The sequence below is a fragment of the Ursus maritimus genome, unplaced genomic scaffold, assembly GCF_017311325.1.
Source record: "Ursus maritimus isolate PB19 unplaced genomic scaffold, ASM1731132v1 scaffold_8, whole genome shotgun sequence".
Taxonomy (NCBI): domain Eukaryota; kingdom Metazoa; phylum Chordata; class Mammalia; order Carnivora; family Ursidae; genus Ursus; species Ursus maritimus.
In genome coordinates, this window is record NW_024426996.1 from 31,765,940 (window position 1) to 31,786,228 (window position 20,289).

At 32.8% G+C, this 20,289-nt stretch overlaps 1 protein-coding gene across 4 annotated transcripts in view; it reads left to right on the forward strand.

Moving 5' to 3' along the window:
* Nucleotides 1-20,289, forward strand: part of EPHA5 (EPH receptor A5) — a 334,944-nt gene that overhangs the window by 280,263 nt on the left and 34,392 nt on the right. For 2 of the 4 annotated variants that reach the window (XM_040625400.1, XM_040625401.1), the window contains exons 9-12: nt 1,106-1,171; nt 10,685-10,752; nt 12,074-12,199; nt 16,179-16,364. In XM_040625400.1, the coding sequence (XP_040481334.1) occupies nt 1,106-1,171; nt 10,685-10,752; nt 12,074-12,199; nt 16,179-16,364 (446 nt within the window). The remainder of the gene's footprint in view (nt 1-1,105; nt 1,172-10,684; nt 10,753-12,073; nt 12,200-16,178; nt 16,365-20,289) is intronic. The other 2 variants (XM_040625402.1, XM_040625403.1) reach the window with 1 other exon arrangement.

Here is a 20,289-nt window from a genome sequence, read left to right on the forward strand (position 1 = left end):
TATATATATATATATATATATATATATGGAGCATTTCCCACTTTTCCTTTGAAAAAGACCCTTTGGAATTTGATTTGGAAATACTTGTCTACCTTGTTAGCATTTCCAAATTTGTTGTATGTTTATATTTCACTTTCTTCTCCTTATTTGTTATAAAATAGAGTAGATACATCTCAAATAATTACAGTTCAAATAGACAGATTTTAGACAAAACCCTAGGCCTGCTGGTTTATGTATCACTGCTGAGCTCATTTCGCAGTTCTCTTGAAATCACTAGAAAGGCTATTCATAAATTATACTAGCAAGTGAATGCATTGAAGCACTAAATAACTTCTATGTTATACTCTGCAATCAGTTTATGTGGTTTCTAACGATAAAGTGCATTTTAGTAAGCAATTTACTTGGTATTTTCTGGATTTTTTATGAATATGTGGAAAATTTGAATGAATCTTAAATGTTGAAATATCCAGAAAAGTGCGTGTATTATATATAGTTTGCTTTTTAAATATAGCAGTAGCTCTACAAATATATATTTGGAGATGCATTTTTTAAGTCTGAATATGTAAATTTAAATTGGTACTTTTCCATAGGTGATTGGGGAAGTCATGTAAGCATAACATTTTCAATAGGTTGTGATAAATAATGCCACTGGCATACGAAATCAGTGGGTCAAATTAGCAGGACATTATTCTCCCTCCTAATTTGTAGGCTCTATGCAAACATGTATTTAAAGGACAATTTAGCATGTCTTCCGAATATAAATTTTGCAGGAATTTCTGAGGAAAGATATATTTAAATGGGCTTACATCTTTATTTGTATGTCTATATTAATTGCATAATCAAATGCATTGGCTCATTATATTTCCTACTGAATAAGCATTTTAAGTAAAATAAAAATAACTATTTAATATGGCTCTGTATTTCTTAAATCCATAAAATGCTTTTTAATTTGAAAGGCATTGTGGAAGAAATTTAATTGTAATGCATTTAGGGATTTTGCTTTTGAAAAGCAAAACAGACACCTGTCTAAATTCATAGTGTCTTTATGCTATAATGAGGGAGTGGGATCTCTTCCTTATCTTGGGCTCTCTTGTTTGCTTTTCAGTTGCTGCGAGTGTGGCTGTGGAAGGGCTTCTTCCCTGTGCGCTGTTGCCCATCCAAGCCTAATATGGTTAGTGTTCCCCTCCCGCTTTCACTCCTCTGTAATGTCCCACCTATATGTATTATCGTCAGCATTCCTTTTTTATTTTTCTCCATTTGTGTACATTTTAACAGTTACTGCACCAGTTGTAGAAGAGTAGATTAAAACTGATTTCCAAACGGGAATCTTAACAAGTCATTGGATAATGGATATTTTCAAATGAAATATACATATAGCACATCATCTTATGTCAAGCATTCATACTTCTCTTCCAAAGCTTTTACTGTGGTCCTGATCTAAACCAGAAGCTGTAAGACTGTAGCATTTGTTTTACATTTAACATGTTGCTGTGTTTGTTGTGCCATTAAGATTAAAATCATATCATATATGGAAGTGCTGAAATGCTGCTTCGAGGTGAAATCACCATTTCTCTCTCCCAGAACCATGGAATGACCATAACTTAACTGGGATCTTCTATTTTTTTGTAATCTTTGTGAATATGTGTGGCATTGGAGAACCACGTGTAATTTTAAATGGTTTATTTAATATTTTCAAGTTGAATTATTTTAGATATTAGAAGTGCCAGTGAAATAAAAAATATGCACATTTTGGGGATCAGGGTCTAAATGGGATAGTCTTAATTACTTATAAATGCAAATCCTAAATATATATCTGGGGTATAGCTATAAGGCTGTAGGCTAGGAGGAAAGGCCAGAGACCTAGTGTGCTATCTTGTAAAAAGTGAAATAATCTAGATAATTCCTGCCCAGACTGAAGAGTCGAAATCCCTGCACTATTGTATTGAGCTGTTATCGGTAGTCAAAATTTGCCTGGAAAATATATTCGAAGTTGCATTTTAGAGAAGTATTAGGTTTTCTTGGGGCACTTTAAATTGTAACCTGCATTCTCTAGGTGTAAATTAATTTTTGTTGATTAAAAAAACTGCTGTGAATATATGCTCACGTGTGTACATGTGAGAAATGGTGGAATGGATACCAGTGATCTTTGGAGAACGAGAGAAAGTAACACGCAGATTGATAAAACTCAGAGATCTTTTTCTCAGTCTTTTGAAATTTTTGTACTTGAAAAAAGTTTTGAAGTTAATATGAAAGCACAGATTTGCTTCGCATGATTTAACTTACTCTGAAAATTCTTTCATGAGCATGGGGCTGTGGTGACAAACCAAAAAAACCTGAAATCTGGCAATGGCTAAAGTATAACATAAATAGCTTTACACTGTGATTTTTTTACTCTATGAAAGCCAAAAAACAAACAGCTGTTGAACTGTTCATGCTATTTGAATCTCGAGTATAGTTGTTATAAGAGATAGATCATCACTGATGTAGAATAAGCAGAATTTACATCTTGGAAAAAAGATCGACATCCAGGATTACCTTGAAGTAAATCTCAAATATAACCTTAATGAGAGTATAAAAATTTATGAAGACATGACTTAAAAAGTATTGGCAAAAACAAACGTTAACTAGATTTTAAATGCTTGATTTTAAAAATAGTATCTTTTCCCGCTATACAGTTGGCTCCAGGGAGTTTATAAAATAAATAGAAGAGGAAAAGCGGAAAGGCAGAATGCTTCCTTCACAAAGGACACATCAGAAAACCTAATAACAGAAACGTTTTTCTAATATTTTTATTCAAATAACATTAGTAATTGTGGAGGCAGTGAGTGCATTTGTGTGTACATGTGTATTTTTGTGTGTGTGTGCGCATGTACACACACACACACTGAATGAATGAATGAATGAATGAATGAATGAATGATTTAGCCACAAATGTCCTTAGATACCGAATAAAATGCTAACGGTTTTTATGGAAAAATTTATGGAAGATCCAGAATTTTTTTAATGCATTCTTAGTAAAACAAAACAAAATAAAGCAGAAGAAACAAATTTTAATTGATTTTACATAAATCAGACTATAAGAGAGTTATCCAAAATTATTACTGGGAAGGAATGGAAGCTGAAGATGTTTTTATTGTTATGTTTTCTGAAATTCCACTTTGTAATGGAATGTCAAGTCACTAGAAGCTTTCAGTTAAAAATACTATCTGTTTTGATTAAAGCATTGAGGAGAAAACAAACTTTTATAGTGGAAATTAAGGGCTGAGAAGAATAATTTTCCTAGTACAGTCAATACTGAATTACTGAGAATACTGACATACTGAAAAATCTTGACCTGAAATCTTGTCATCTAATTTCATGTATAATCAAATCAGTATGAGTCAATTAACACATAAATATTTTCCAATGGAAGAATATTCTATCAGCATTTGTGAACAGACATATTTACAATTATAGAGCAAAGGTTGTTGGACATTTTGAGATTGTGAAATCTCACTGTTTTTCATTTCTGGAAAGACCACTCATGTATAGTTGGTTTTGACCTTAATGTAACACAAAATATAATGTATTTTATACATTTATAATTTATTTATTTTGTATTACATTACAAAGCAATTAAAATTGCCCACTGTAAATTCACTGGCTTTTAAAAGTACCTTGACATACCTGTGGAAATCTCAGGGTCTGAAAAGCATAATCTTGAAACCACTGATTGAGATCTTTGATCCTGCAGTTCAACTATATTAATGCTTCTTCAATTTTCCAGAGTTGTGAGTTTTGCTGTGTTATATATCTCACCAGAAAACCATGCTCCATTCTTTTTCAAATGCATGGTGTACCATTTATAAGATGAAATTGGTAATTAGATGTTGCCACCTTTGATCTCAAATTATTTTTCATCACTCTAGTTGCCCACTTTGTGTGAAATCTGTGCCGTTATATATAATGTTAATATTTCAAATATTCTTTCTTCTTTGACTTCAATCTACCCAATAATAGAAAATATTTCTGTAGTATTTATGAATGAAACCTAGAGGCCTAAATTTTAAGTACCCAAGATTGCCTACATTTTTAGGAGAGGTATTTTTATTGGCTGTCTTTGATTTATGCCATCATAACTGTCTTGAGATTTTAATTATTATTTTACTTCTCAAAGGAAATCTGTTTTTACAAATATCCAGTGTTGGATGGATTGTTTTTTAATGTAAATAAGACATTAATGTGTGTAATTTCTAAAATAACATTGTCATTTATCCTTTAATATTCATTTGTGTTTATGTTTACAAAAACCAAAATATGTTTATAGTATAATATTTATTATAAGTCCATCTGAAAGATCCCGTGGTCCCAAAATAGCTTTTACTTGTATTTCTTAAATTCAAACATATGTCAGACTATTTTTTTCATTCATTAATTTTCATGCTTTTCAAGTGTTTTCATATCACTTACTACTTTTTCTGAAGTGTTCAAGTGGCAAGGGAAATAGTTTTATATTCTCAAAACAGAGGCATTAAAGGTTCATTTACTTATCCTGTGACTTTTAGGAAATCAATCTCATTTTCCTGGAGATTTTTAAAAATACTGTTAATCAAATAAATGAGGGAAAAACTCTAGCTTCTGTCATAATGCAGAGGTTAAGACCAAAACCAAAACCCAATCAAATTTCTCTGACCAAAAAGATCACAAATTATATTGAAATATTATCTTGGGGCACCTGGGCAACCCAGTCAGTTAAGCATCTGATTCTAGATCTCAGCTCAGGTCTTGATCTTAAGTCTTGATTTCAGGGTCCTGAGTTGAAGCCCCACATTGGACTCCATGCTGGACGTGGAACCTACTTAAAAAACAAAAACAAACAAACAAACAAAAAAACCCGATTATCTTAATGTTCCAATGAACTATTTTTCTTTCTCTATATTAAGTGAACGTTTCTTAAAATTTGAAGTGAGCAAATTTTTGCTTCCACATACATACAACAAAGATTATTTCATTCATCTTCACAACATTTCTGCCAGGGAGGTATGTGGAAGTACTATTCATTTTATAGAGTTAGGAGAGAGAGATAGAATATAAAATTATCCCTTATAATTCTAGACCCCCATTTAAAGTGCTCATAGCAAGCAGATGTAAGGCCTCCCTCAATATATAGAGAATATATTAAATTCCAATTGAAGGCTTGCTATGTAAAATACAACAATGAACTGCTCCCAAATCCCTTTTTATAGTACTTGTGGAACCTCAAGTAAGGGACAGTATTGAAGATATTAAGTGAACCTACTCTAATTGAGAAATCCAATACTCATATTCATGAAATAGTTTAAAAATTAATAGGATATTACCTACTCTCGCATTAGAACAAAATTTATTGAAAACAGGGAGACAGTCTTCACATGTCATACTTCGTGAAATGTGTTTTTATATCAAAATTCTAAGTCAATTAAAATTTAACTCAATGTTGAAAAGTCTACAATTCATCTTTGAGTATTTGAAAGTGTTTAAGTCTTGCTATTGCTCATTCTAAAATGATCTGAAGAGTTCATTAATGAAAAATTTACCAATTCACATGTACTATACTATTTTGGAAGCTGTTATTTCAAAGGTATTCTTTTTTTCTATGTCTTTTAGAATATGGAAATTAAAAATGGTATGCAAGGCATAAAATGAGAAATAAGTTAGTGTCTCATATTGCCTTTAACCATAGCGTGGTTAGCATCCTGAGAGAATGTGAGATGGGAACTTTGGAAGCTATGCCTTCATTTTGTGCCGTATAATCAGTACATTCCCATATCCCAAGGAAAGTGCGATTTTCAACATGAATACATTTCTCTTGAGAAGTAGGTTTGAAAATTTTCAGTAAACAATAATAGATCACTTGCATTTTTTGTATGACTTAAATCTATCCATGAGGAACTCAAAACTCACAGTACCCTAGTATATGAATGAAGACTATATGAATGAGAGTCAAGGTCCTGCAAGCAATACAGCTAAATATTCACAATCTCATTTCACTACATTTTCACTCACATTCTTATTGAACAATATCATCCCATAAAACAAAACTTAATCTATTTCCAGTATTTATTAGATATATTAATAAGCTGGTGTTCATATGCTTCTTTATTTTATGAGGGTGAATTACCTGAGCTTTCATTAAAACTACTTTTGTTCAGTTGGAGAGAATCCTGAAGTGAAAAAGTCAAACTATTTCCTCAGAAGCTGTAACTTATTATTTTTAAGATGCTAGCAATAAAATTCTTTAAACAAATTATGCAGTAGTTGAGGTCATTATTATGTAAGAATAGGAGAGTGTACATATATGGAGCAGTGTGGTTTTTAAAGAGGTTTAAATTGCAAGATTTTATTTTCCATAAGCAAAATATAAGTGACTGCTGCTATTTGTTGCCTTTTGAATTTTTTGAATTTTTGAATTTTTATTTTTTTGTTTTAAAATATAGGTAAAGCATTTCCTAATCAATCTGGAAACTAGGCAACCTATACATTTCCATTTCTGACCTAGGAACTGCATATGCTCTCTCTTTCAAATAAATCAAAATGCGGAACTATTTCTCCTCCCATCATTGCACCCCTCCCCACCTTATTTAGAATTCGGGGTGGGGGGAAGTGGTTTTTTTGGTGTTTGTTTTGTTTTGTTTTGTTTTTTTACCAGCATTTTTCTGTAGTCTACAGCAATGGAAAACTCTGATTCTCTGGAAGCTGTAGTTGAACAAGGATTTACAATCTCCTTTGGCTATTGCTTTCACTCATCCTCCCTCATTGGCCATAAGGGGCCATTTAGTAAATTACTAATTCTATGCATTGCTTGGTACTCTGGAGGGCTTGACATTCATACTCTAATTTATTATCAAATTCTTAATTTACATCCAAGAATTAAATTACTCATTGGCACATCCATCCATACATAAAGATTATTGCTTACTCTTTCATGTATTATGGAAATTTCAAATATACAAATTTAGATGTTATGGTTGGGGCTAAGTTTTCAAGATCAAAATTAGTATCATCAAAGATGTGTTACCCAAATTCTTAGGACAAGTATGGGAGAAAATAGACTTGTTTCTAAATAACCTATTAAAGTTATTGTTATATTTACATAATAAGTGTCTTTCTAGGAATTTTTGATAAATATGAATTAATGAATATGAATTACGCCTACATTTAATATAATTTCTCATGCCCACCTCTACTACTAAACAGTAAGGCAGCATTGTTTTCTAGGAGAACGTAAGTATAAATGACAAAAAGATGATTCCCCTAATTACAAACACTCCAGATATTTTTAGTACAATGATACCAAAGCTCATTAAAATTGTGATATGGAGCAAAATGAAGAAACTGTTTCTTTTCCATTCAGAAAAAAAAAAATTGGTTCCAGAAGGTAGGAGGCATAATTTATGTACAGAATGGCATATTTATTGACTGTTTGTCTGATGGGTTAAAATTATGCATCTGGGGCAGGTACAGAAGATGATACTGAATGAACAGGCATCCTGCAATGCTTTGTTAGCGAGGCTGAACCACTGCTTGAGTGCCCGTCTCTGCCAGCTGCACTTTTACTTGCTGTATCTTGTTGAGGCTTGTTTTAATGATGCTTTTGGGGGTTCCAGAACTTAATTTTATATGTTAATGTGACATGCAGCCGTATATGTTATAGAGCTCCAGAGATGCCCATAGTCAAAAATAACTCCTTTCTATTGCCCTCCTGACTCTCACCTTAGGTATTAAAATGTTAACCAGTCCTCACCAAGGTATTCCCAGATCACTTTTTAGATGAGATCCAAAGTTTTATTTCCATTTTCATATGAGGAATTTGCATGCAATTTAAAAATCTATGAGGCTTATTTAATGATAAAGACTATTTGAAGATACAAGTTTGAAAGCTCATTTTTTTTTTTTCTTTTGAAGGTAGGAGAGTTGAAGGTAGAATGGATGTTTGTTTTCTAAAGTAAACTGCAAGAACTTGTATACTTTTCAGGTCTCTTTAGAATTCGTCTAACAAAGGTTTTTGTCGGTATTATTTAAATAACATAAATCTCAGGATGATTTCACACAACTGTAGTTAGAACATTGATTTTAAAAAGTATCAATAACTTCTCTCTAGAGACACATGCATTAAAGATTGTAAGAATAATGTAATATCTAGAAAAATTATGAACAGTGCATTAAAATAACTTAAATGTCAGACCAAATATAATTTTAGTATGATTTTATGTATTTGTTTTTTTTCTCTCCATTTCACTGCAGTGATTTGGTTCAAGATGTCTTAAGGACTCTTGGATGACAAATGCAGCTATCTAAGTGTTATGAATAAAATTTGAAAAGCCACCAAATCCCCATTGTGTATTTTTCCTCACCCAAGAACAGCATAGCTATTAAGTATATTACTTCAAATTTACTCAAATTTCACTTAGCTGTATTTTATTAATAAACTGCCAGTTTGTTAACATGATAAAACAAAGATAATTGTATTTTTCTTTCAAAAATGACACAAGATGGGTTGTGTTATATCTACTTTGTATAATATATATGTAATTATACACTAGAAAGTGATATAAGATAAAATAGATTTCGTTTATATATCAAAATATACATATATTTAAGAAATATCATAGAATATGACAAAGAACAGTCCTCATTTGTATGTGTTGATCAGATGCTTCCTTTACATCACATAGTAGTTTTCAACCAACTTTGAAATGAAAATACTTTGTCAATCTATCATTTTGGCTGTGTTTTCTTTATGCAGAAATCAATGGAAAATGTGTTTTTAATAAACTCAATTTTGTTATGAGACCTGATGAATAGTAAATTCACTTCCTTAGAATTTCACTAAAATTTAAATATTTTCATTTGAGTCAGTGTTTTAATGTTTTATCGTGTACGACATCAACTTACTATTCATCAACTCTCCAAATACTTGTCATTGTGTAGACTCAATCAAAATATCATTCACTCATTCATTTATTCATTCATCAATGTGACAAATTTTTGGTGCCAACTCTGAGACAGGTGCTAGATCATTGAAGAAATTTATAGATAAATGTTAGTTGCTGCCATTTATGGAACTGACAAATAGTAAGAGCTCCAGAAGACATACAAAATGATTATGTTGCATTGAAATGGAAATCACAATGTAAGAGGAGTCCAGAAAAGTATTAGGTTCAGATGGGGAAAGATTACATTAAGTTGGGGTATCAGGAAAAAAAAGCATGAAGAAGGCAAAAACTGAACTAGGCTTTGATAACTGAAAATTGTTGAGAAGAATATCCTAGGTGTGGGAACCAGTATACGCAAATGTGTGGAAGCATGGAGAAATACTTTGAGGACCTGAAGGTAGTCCAGTATCTTTGAAGATACCAGAGATAATGTAGGAAATATGCATGAGGGCTATGTTTAGAAATCTCAATCTTATTATTTTATTGAAGATTTTGCAGGAGAAAAAAAGGTAGAAGAGTACCTTATTTGTAGTAATTTGGCTACAGCCATGTCTAGTAGAGTTTAGGAAAATAGTTACAGAATGTAGGAGCATCAGTTCTGAGTCACTTATAGCAATCCCAGTGAAAAATAACAAAGCCTTAATTGAAGAAGCAGTAGAGCTAATGAAAAAGAAGAGATGAATTGTAAGACTTTTATGTTATACAATGCTTGGGATTTGGCAACTAATTTGTTGTGAAGTACACAAGAATAAGGCTTTGTTCTCAAAGGGGCCAAGGCCTTCCCAGTGTTATTCACAGGAAAAGAAGACAACAAGATCAAGACTGAAAGTCAAAAGAAATATACTGATTTGTTTTTCTCATCTATTGAGTTTGTATGCCAGTGGAATATCCCTATAAATAAATCTATGAGGAACAAGAGTATAACTCTCAAAAGAATTAAACCAGAATAGAGGTATTAATTAAATTGATGGAAATGAATGGATTGACAGTAGAGAACGAGAGAAGTTCGTATAAATGAAGAGAGGAGCAAGAAGCATCAGAAAAGGAGTAGTCAGGGATTTCAGGGATTATTTATTTCATAAATAATTAAAAACTAAGATAAAGTCATGAGGCGACTATGTCATTAGTGAACCTCCAAGGACAAATTTTTTCAATAACAGGAGCAGGTTGCAAGGACTTCAAAATTAGTAAGTAGTTGAGTAAAACAGGAGAGAGTAAGATTTGGGGAGTGGAGCTGAACTGAGAAGGGTTGCAGATTGTGATAAATTTGGTAGTGATCTAAACGGATTAAGAGGAGAAGAGCCAGTGGAGCAACTAAAGACCCCCAAACGGGGGGAAAAATTATAGAGTAAGATACTGAAAGGAGGACTTTATTGAATCAGAAATGTATTTGGGGCAATACATTCTGTAAAAAGGCTTATGGGGCGGCAAAAAAAAAAAAAAGTAAGAAAGAAAGGAAACAAAATATCTGGAGTGTGGTGTACAGTGGAGAAAAGTTTTTTTTAAAAAATGGATTTGGATGGCTTCTGACTTCTCAGTGAAATCTGGGCAAGACTGAGAGATACTGGTGGGGGAAATATGATTCATCCAAAAGAAGGATTGGTGTTTTTTCATGCTACTAGTGTGAAAATCAGTTAGGGCTGCAATCATTTCAATTGCATTTCATGCTTCTGGGCTTCATGTGATTCAACACTTGGAGATGTGGCTAATTGTAGCTTACTCTGTTCCAGGCGGTGTGGTTACAGCAAAGCAAAACAAGATCCAGAAGAGGAAAAGATGCATTTTCATAATGGGCACAGTAAGCAAATTGTAAAAAATCAAGAGAAAACAAAATAGAGGAGATTTTATTATTATTTTTGTTTATTTTCAGACAAGGAGATTTGTAATAACTGACCAAAATATTGTGTTTAAAAAAATATAAGTGTTCTGTTATGTTTCTGTAAAGCATATGGGCTTGGGGGCATTGCTGCCTGACTGTAGGCAGCAGCTGGATGGTTTATTCAGTTTTTTAAAGGACACCTTTATTATAATTATTTTTTTAAAAAAACGTTTTCAATCAATATAAAAAGCTGTTATATTTCAAACCAAATTTCCAGGCCAATTCTAATTTCTTCCAGCACAGTCAGTAGAAATTTATCGTTAAATAACACCATGAGATGAAACAAATAAAATTTCTCAGTATTTTTTCTTTTTTTTTCTAGCATTATAGCAAGAATTTCCCTGAGCAGAACCTGTAGCAACAACCTTTGTTCAACGATTTGAAAAACACTATCCTTTTTAAAAACATAGAAAATCAAGTTTTGATAACATGCTTTAAAAATTAGCCTAAACGAGTTCTAATTAATGGTATTTTAATATGTATTTTTTCATAAGTAGTATAGCGTTAGTTGATTTGCCAAGTAAATAAAAATAATTTCTTTTGTTTTTGTCACTCTGTTATGACCATAAAAGTCAAAATCATTAAAGCCATAATTCGTGCTACAAAGCACTGAATCTATTTTCATACATTCTATCTTATTTAATGGTATTTATCCTTAAAAAAAACCCAAAAACTTGTGAAATTGGAAGTCATTAAATGAGATGAAACTGAGGCTCATAGAATCTTAAAGTCTTGGATAAAGCCATGTAGTACAGGGGTAGAGTGAGAGTTAGAACTTATCTTTTTCTTTTGACTTCTGTGTTAGTCTTACTGGACCAAAGCACAAGAAAAATTATTTTAAATTATTTTTTGTAAAACCAACATTCATCTGCGGTGGCATTTTAAGTGAAACAGAATAACAAAACAACAAATAACCCACTAGCATTTCATTGGCCAGTTTAGTAAACAAACTTATCTTAGTTTGCCTTAGAGACTGACTCTATGAACATTATCGTTGAAAGATATATCTATTCAAATATGTTGTCATATATGCATTTCTTGTACATGTCAACAATCCAGATTTCTAAAATTATAAAAATAGCTATACAAATGACTCCCACAACTCAGGAGAGGGGCTGTCCTTGAAGCTTAGCCATTTCTAGGAATTAGGGATTTAAGCTATAGTTGCATATTAATAATGTTTATGATTTCATTCATCTATCACACGCAGTTATATTTTAATGCACATTTATCTTTCCAGTTAAACTGCCAGGAGTAAGAACTTATATTGATCCACACACCTATGAGGATCCCAATCAAGCTGTCCATGAATTTGCCAAGGAGATAGAAGCTTCATGCATCACCATTGAAAGGGTTATTGGAGCAGGTACAAGAGTGTGTTTAACTCAGACTTTTATTTATTTTTGTTTTTTTAATTTAAAATTTAGGTAGTTAATATATAGTGCAATATTTGTTTCTGGAGTAGAATTCAGTGATCCATCACTTACATACAATACTCAGTGCTCATCATAACATATACCATCCTAACATATGCCCTAACATTGCCCAGGGCACCTGGGTGGCTCAGTTGGTTAAGCGTCTGCCTTCAGTGCAAGTCATGATCCTGGAGTCCCAGGATTGAGCCCTGCATTGGGCTTTCTGTTTAGAGGGAGTCTGCTTCTCCCTCTGCCCCTCACCCCACTCGTGTTCACTCTCTCTCTCTCACTCTCTGTCCCTCTCTCGAAAGAATAAATAAAATCTTTTAAAAAAGAGAGTCTCTTATGGCTTGTTTCCCTCTCCCTTTTTTTCCTTTCCTCCCTTCCCATATGTTCAATCTGTTTTCTTTCTTAAATTTCACATATAAGTGAGATTATATGGTATTTCTCTTTCTCTGACTGACTTATTTCACATAGCATAATACACTCTAGCTCCATCCATGTCATTGCAAATGACAAGATTTCATTCTTTTTGATGGCTGGGTAATATTCATATATATATATATATATATATCTCATTCACCAGTCAGTGGACATTTGGGCTCTCTCCATAGTTTGGCTATTGTTGATAATGCTGCTATAAACATCGGGGTGCATGTATCCTTTTGAATCTGTTTGAATCTGTATTTTTTTTATCCTCTGGGTAAATACCTAGTACTACAATTGCTGGATTGTAAGGGAGTTCTATTTTTAACATTTTTGAGGGAACCTCCACTGTTCTCCAGGATGGCTGCACAAGTTTTCATTCCCACCAACAGTGCAAGATGGTTCCCCTTTCTCTGCATCCTCACCAATACCTGTTATTTCTTGTGTTGTAAGTTTTAGCCATCCTGAGAGGTGTGAGTTGGTATCTCATTGTGGTTTTGATTTGTATTTCCCTGATTATGAGTAATTTTGAGCATCTTTCCATATGTCCGTTAGCCATCTGGATGTCTTTGGAAAAGTATCTATTCACATCTTCTGCACATTTCTTAGCTGTGTTATTTGTTTGTTGGGTGTTGAGTTTGATAAGTTCTTTGTAGATTTTGGATACTAACCCTTTATCAGATCTGTCATTTGCAGATATCTTCTCCCATTCCATAGGCTGTGTTTTAGTTTTGTTGATTGTTTCCTTTGCTGTGGAGAAACTTTTTAACTTGATGAAGTCCCAATAGTTCATTTTTGCTTTTGTTTCTCTTGCCTGTGGTGACGTGTCTAGTAAGAAGTTCCTCCTACCAAAGTCAAAGTGGTTTCTGCCTGTGTTTTCCTCTAGGACTGTGATGTTTTCCTCTATCACATTAAGGTCTTTCATCCATTTTGAATTTATTTTTATGTATGGTATCAGAATGTGGTCCAGTTTCATTCTGCATGTGGCTGTCCAGTTTTCCCAATACCATTTGTTGAAGAGACTGTCTTTTTTCCATATGATATTCTTTTCTGCTTTGTCAAAGATTAGTTAACCATAGAGTTGTGGATCCATTTATGGGTTTTCTGTTCTGTTTCATTGATCTACGTGTCTGTTTTTGTGCCAGTACCATACTGTCTTGATCACTACAGCTTTGTAATATATCTTGAAGTGTGGAATTGTGATGCCTCCAGTTTTGTTTTTCTTTTTCAGAATTGCTTTGGCCATTCCAGGTCTTCTGTGGTTCCATACAAATTTTAGGATTATTTGTTCTAGTTCTGTGAAAAGTGCTTTTGGTATTGTGATAAGGATTGCAATAAATCTGTAGATTGCTTTGGTAGTATAGACATTTTAACAATATTTGTTCTTACAATCCTTGAGCATATAATGCTTTTTGGTTTCTTTGTGTTTTCTTCAATTTCTTTCATAAGTGTTCTATAGTTATTAGAATACAGATCTTTTACTTCTTTAGTTAGATCTATTCCTAGATATCTTATTGTTTTTGGTGCAATTGCAAATGGGGTTGATTTTTTTATTTCTTTTTCTACAGCTTTGTTATTGGCATATAGATATACAATGGATTTCTGCACATTTATTTTATATCCTGCAACTTTGCTGAATTCATGTATGAGTTCAAGCAATTTTTTGGTAGAGTCTTTCAGGTTGTCTACATAGAATATCATGTAATCTGCAAATAATGAAAGTTTGACATCTTCCTTGCCTTTCTTTTTGTTGTCTGATTGCTGAGGCTAAGACTTCCAGTACTATGTTAAATAGTAATGGTGAGAGTGGAAATCCTTCTCTTGTTCCTGACCATAGGAGAAAGGATCTCAGTTTTTCCCCATTGAGGTTAGCTGTGGGTCTTTTGTATATGGCTTTGTGATGTTGAGGTATGTTCCAGTTATCTCTACTTTGTTGAGGGTTTGTATTGGGCAAGGATGCTGTATTTTGTCAAATGCTTTTTCTGCATCTATTGACAGGGTCATATGGCTCTTATCCTTTCTTTTATTAATGCAGTGTATCATGTTGATTGATTTGTGAATATTGAACCACACCTGCAGCCCAGGAATAAACTGCACTTGATCATGGTGAATAATTCTTTTAATGTACTGTTACATTTGATTTGCTAGTATTTTATTGAGAATTTTTGCATCCATGTTCATCAGGGATCTTGGCCTCTAATTCTCCTTTTTAGTGGGGTCTTTGTCTGATTTGAGGATCAAGGTAATGCTAGCTTTGTAGAATGAGTTTGGAAGTTTTCCTTCCATTTCTATTTTTTGGAACAGTTTGAGAAGAATAGGCATTAACTCTTCTTTAAATGTTTGGTAGAATTCCCCTGGGGAGCCATCCAGCCCAGGACTTTTGTTTGTTGGGAGATTTTTGATTACTGATTCAGTTTCTTTTGGTTATGGGTCTGTTCAAATTTTCTGTCTCTTCCTGTTTCAGTTTTGGTAGTTTGTAAGTTCCTAGGAAGTTGTCCATTTCTTCCAGATCCTCCAGTTTGTTGGCATACAATTTTTCATAGTATTCTTTTATGATTGTTTGTATTTCCATGTTGTTGGTTGTGATCGCTCCTCTGTCATTCATGGTTTTATCTATTTGGTCATTTCTCTTTTCTTTTAATTTGTGTTTATATTATAGAATATAATATGTCAATGTCCTGATCTAACATAGAATGCTTTTAAATCTTTTGTAACTGACTTGCTTTCAAAGTGGTATGTAACTGGTCATATTTTAATGCTTCCTTCTTTGGAGCTCATATTTAAACTAGCAAGTGTGGGACACCTGGATGGCTCAGTCAGTTAAGCAGCTGCCTTTGGCTTAGTTCATGATCCCAGGGTCCTGGGATCAATTCCCTCACTGGGCTCCTTGCTCAGCAGGGAGTCTGCTTCTCTCTCTGTCTGCTGCTCCACCTGCTTGTGCGCTCTCTCTAATAAATAAATAAAATCTTTAAACCAGCAAATGTTTGCTTTGGAAAATTAAAAAAAAAACAGCAAAAATATGTATATTCAAACAGGATTTTATCATCTACTGTTTTTACATTCCATATATAATTTGTAGTGTCTGAAACTATACATAGTTTAAGCACGTGGTTAGTCTGTTTATGAATCATCTCTTCCTTAAAATTATTTCCTTTTTGTCCTTCTATAAACTTTCCTCCTTTTCTCTTCTCATCAATTAATAAGGCACTGCTATTGTAGAAAAAGAAGGAAGATGGAAGTGATTTTCAATCAGTTGCATTTAATTTCTTTCTAATATTTTCATTAAGGTTTTTGTAGGTGAGATAGATGAAGCTAATAACCCCCAGAGTGTTTTATGATCACCTGTGGACGATTTTTCCAAAGCACCACTTATTCTCGATAGTGAAGTTTGGACTCCCCTTTTAATACTGTTTTGTCTAAACTTTAATATTCTAGGAGGACTTTAGCATATTATTAGAGTAAGGATTGAAATGAGTTTATGTGCTTTTCCATCTTTATGACAAGGTGAATTTGGTGAAGTTTGTAGTGGACGTTTGAAACTTCCTGGAAAAAGAGAATTACCTGTGGCAATCAAAACCCTGAAAGTAGGCTACACAGAGAAACAACGCCGTGATTTCTTGGGTGAAGCAAGTATCATGGGGCAGTTTGATCATCCTAACATCATTCACTTAGAAGGTGTTGTGACCAAAAGTAAGTACAGTAGAATTATATGTATGTGTTTGTCATGAATATCTGAGTGTCTTCTATTAGGTTATTATTAATTTTAGGATAAAAGGAAAAGTAGCCACAGTAATGTTATTAAAAATTTATTTAATATTAATAATAATTGTCCTGTATTTTAGTAGATTCTTGTCCAAGCTGATCTTTAATAGAACCTGAATTTCTGTTTAATTTTTCAAAACATATATATTCACATATTTACTATGAATTCACTGCCAGAGAAAATGTATCCAGATAAAAGAAGGAGTAAAGGTATCAACATTCTTTTTTCTTCTGGCTCTTCCACTTTTATCCTAATAAAATATTAACTTCAATGTTTTGACTGAGGCATTGAAGTTCAACATTTAATAGGTTCACTCTAACCATAGGTGTCCTGCCATCTTTTAAATTAGTCTTTAAAGACAGGTGCATTTCTTTTATTCATTTTTTTCATTGAGATATTTTAATAATTTTAGGGAAAGCAGCAGCCACAGAAGACTGGACAAATTCCTTGAGATTAATTATTTTCTTAAAGAAAATGTAATTTTTGCTCAGAAATATCTGGATTTTCACATCTCTTTTAAATTCGTATTTATATGTGACTATGTGACGATCTTCCCAATATAAAGAGTTCACATAATTTTTCAGTCATCCAATAAAATATTTTTGGGTCACGTGATTGAGGCCTTATTTAAATTCTTTTTTTTTTTTTTTTGCCATTTCTATGTGTTCTCAGTCCTTCCTTTGTCCTTCATATTCTACTTACCACTTTCTAACTCATCTAAAAAATTTTAGCAAGGGACATTCTTTAGATTTGCTTTCAATCATCTGTTCACCTTCCAGTTGCTATTAATCAAGTCTTAAATTATATATGCCAAATATGTGTACCAGCAATATGTATTCAATAAATGCCATCAATCTATTAAGGCATTTCAAATGATTGGATATCCACTTATTTAGCTTTTAAATATGGAAAACAAAATAACAACAATAAAAACACAACTTTTTCACAATATAGACAAAAGAAGCAAGTCAAAATATTTGCCTGGTATATAACAAGTTAATTTTTAAATCATGATTTATTCACAATAAGTCACAGATGAGGAGGTAGCAGCCCCTTAAAAGTCCTAAAACAGACCACAGCAAAAGTATCATCTTGATGACTGGCTGAACTTTTGAATCAGCTTATATTGCTAGACTGTTTTTTCCTGCCTTTCAAAGAGATACGTATTTCCAGTAAGAATTCTCATAGAGGAATGTAGCATAAAAATAAAATAACCTGCAGACAATTTTTTCCCCAAAACTTAGATGTGTTTCTTCCTCCAGTTGCATATATGCCCATACTTTATTACCCCCTTGACAGTAACCCAAAGAGGGTATTGCTGGAGCAAGAAAGACATCCTTAAGTCTTATCAGAACAAATAAGTTCCTAAAGAAAGGTGAGAGGCAGGGACAAGAGAAAGAAAGGTAGAGAACAAGGAAAAAATATGGGTTTTTTTAGTAATGTAAGAAATTAAAATATTTTACAAAAATTATACCCAACGAATATTTGAAATAAGAATATGATGTGAAAAAAAAAGATGGTCACCAGTATAATAAAATGAAATCAGAATTTGAATGTGACTACATTTTATCTGAAGGGAAGGTCCTAAAACGATATCAGTGGTATCTTGTGGCACTAGATACTATAGGAACAAGAATTATAAGAATAATTGATTACTGTTATTTCCTATGCAGTAATGATACTATCTAATATAAAACATAGTTCTTAATTATAGTCATGGTAATAATAGTAGGCAAATATTTGATACATTTCATTTCTTCATCTTATCCTTAATATGGCTTTCTCCAATAAATTTAACTTCCTCAAATAAACTCTGACCATGACTTCTTATTACCCAGGGTTAATGTGAAGCTCTGTAGGTAGCCAGTTTACCTTCTGTAATGAATTCAGATCATTATATTATCACTATTCAGATCAATAGTGTCAGATCACTATTATTATTATGGATGACAGTATGGCATAATGGTAAGAACCTGGACTATGGATCTAGCCACATATTGTAATTTTGGTTTTGCCACAAACCATGTGACTTTGAACAAGTTACTTAAACATTCAGAAATGTAGTTTCCTCAACAGTGACATGGATTAAGAATAGATAGTGGTGGTGGGAAGAGGACATGAATTAATACAGGTAAAGTTTAGAATGGGCGTGTCAAAGAATAGGTACTAAACAATCTATAGTTATTACTTTCCCGTTCTATCTCTTCCTGTGCTCTGAGCTCCTTCACATGCATTGTTTTCTTAGTCCATTTTAACATGCTTGATATTTTGACCTGCCTACATTGTCTCTTCCTCTGAAACTTACACCCTCCTATTCACTACCTTTTCAATTCCTTCAAAACCCTGTTCCAATCACATCACATTCATGAAACAATCCCTCATCACTTCAACCTAAAGTAATTCCTTCTTCTTTTGAACACTGTACCGAAGTACAGATTTTTGCAGTTGTCTGTAATGATCTTCCATTTGGCCAAAACTCTTATTCAAATATTTCATTTAATTTTATCTTTTTTGCATATATTTTTAACTCCCTAGCTAAAAAAAAAAAGTCTGCTCCTTGAAGACAGAGACAGTGTCCTAAATATTTATGTAAGCCTGTTATATCTAAAGCTAAACCAATCCATGGTCAGTTAAACATTTTGAGCCTCAGTATCACCAAAAAAAAAAGGGGGGGAAATCATACCTAATTTATAAGATTGTTGTGCAGATTAAATTAAGATATATTTATGTGTATGTGTGTGTGAACAAAACTGCAAGTAATTAGAGTAGTGAATAAATATTTATTTTAATTTAAGTGAGTGAATCAGATACTAACGGACAACACCCCAAAATTATTACAATTAATATTCACTTACTTTTATAGAACCCTGATTTATTATAGAACTTGTTTAATGTGAATGGGTCCTGACTGAGACAAACTAAGACAACTACATTTCTCATATGAAGTCAACTAAATTTGTCATATATTTTGTATGCACTTGAAACCTTTGTCAACAAGTGATCATATCTAAGTTTTGTAAATTTTAGTCTAAAAAACAGTACTGCAGTTGGGAATCCAAATTGGAAATTTCCAATCTCCTAATCAAATATTCTATTTGATGTTGCTGCCATGAAACTACACATACACATAAAGCAAAATGAAAATATTTAAAATATTTCTGTCCTATATTTTGTTCTGTGTGAACTCGAACTGCATTTCCCCTTAATAAATGTACCTCTTGATGTTCAGCCTAGAAAGTCTTCAGCTTGTTTTTAATTTACCATGTTGCAACTCACTTTATTTGTGTCCTTAATTTCATGCTCTCTGATCTGATGCTAATTTATTCAACAATTATTCTCAACCTGCAGCACACAGATAATGAGACATAAGTGCAACTAAATCTCGTGATTTTTCTGATTGAAGCTGAGGTAGGGAGTCTGAAGTCACACTCCTATGGGTGGTGCTATCATGAACCTTCATCTTTCTCGTATCACCGCCCTACGTGCCAGAAACATGGGCCTGAATTCAAATTCCTTCTGTGTTGTGTTGTTAAACAGGGCATATCAGAAATAGTTATATATTCTAGAGAGACTTCATGACAAATGATGTGAAAACCCACAGGTCCTGGCTTAATTGACTCATTCACAATGCAAGATGCTTTAAGGTAATATATACAGTGCCAACTTTTACTATTTGAAGAGATTCAAAATTAAAATAAAAATAGGAAAAATAATTTTCCAATTGCAGCATCTTTAGTTCTTTAAGATTTATCTTTTCCCACTTGTGGAAATTATTATCAAAATTGACTAAAGGAATACTTCTATTGAGTGCTAAAATGATTCATAGTTATATTTCTTAATCTAGGATCTTCT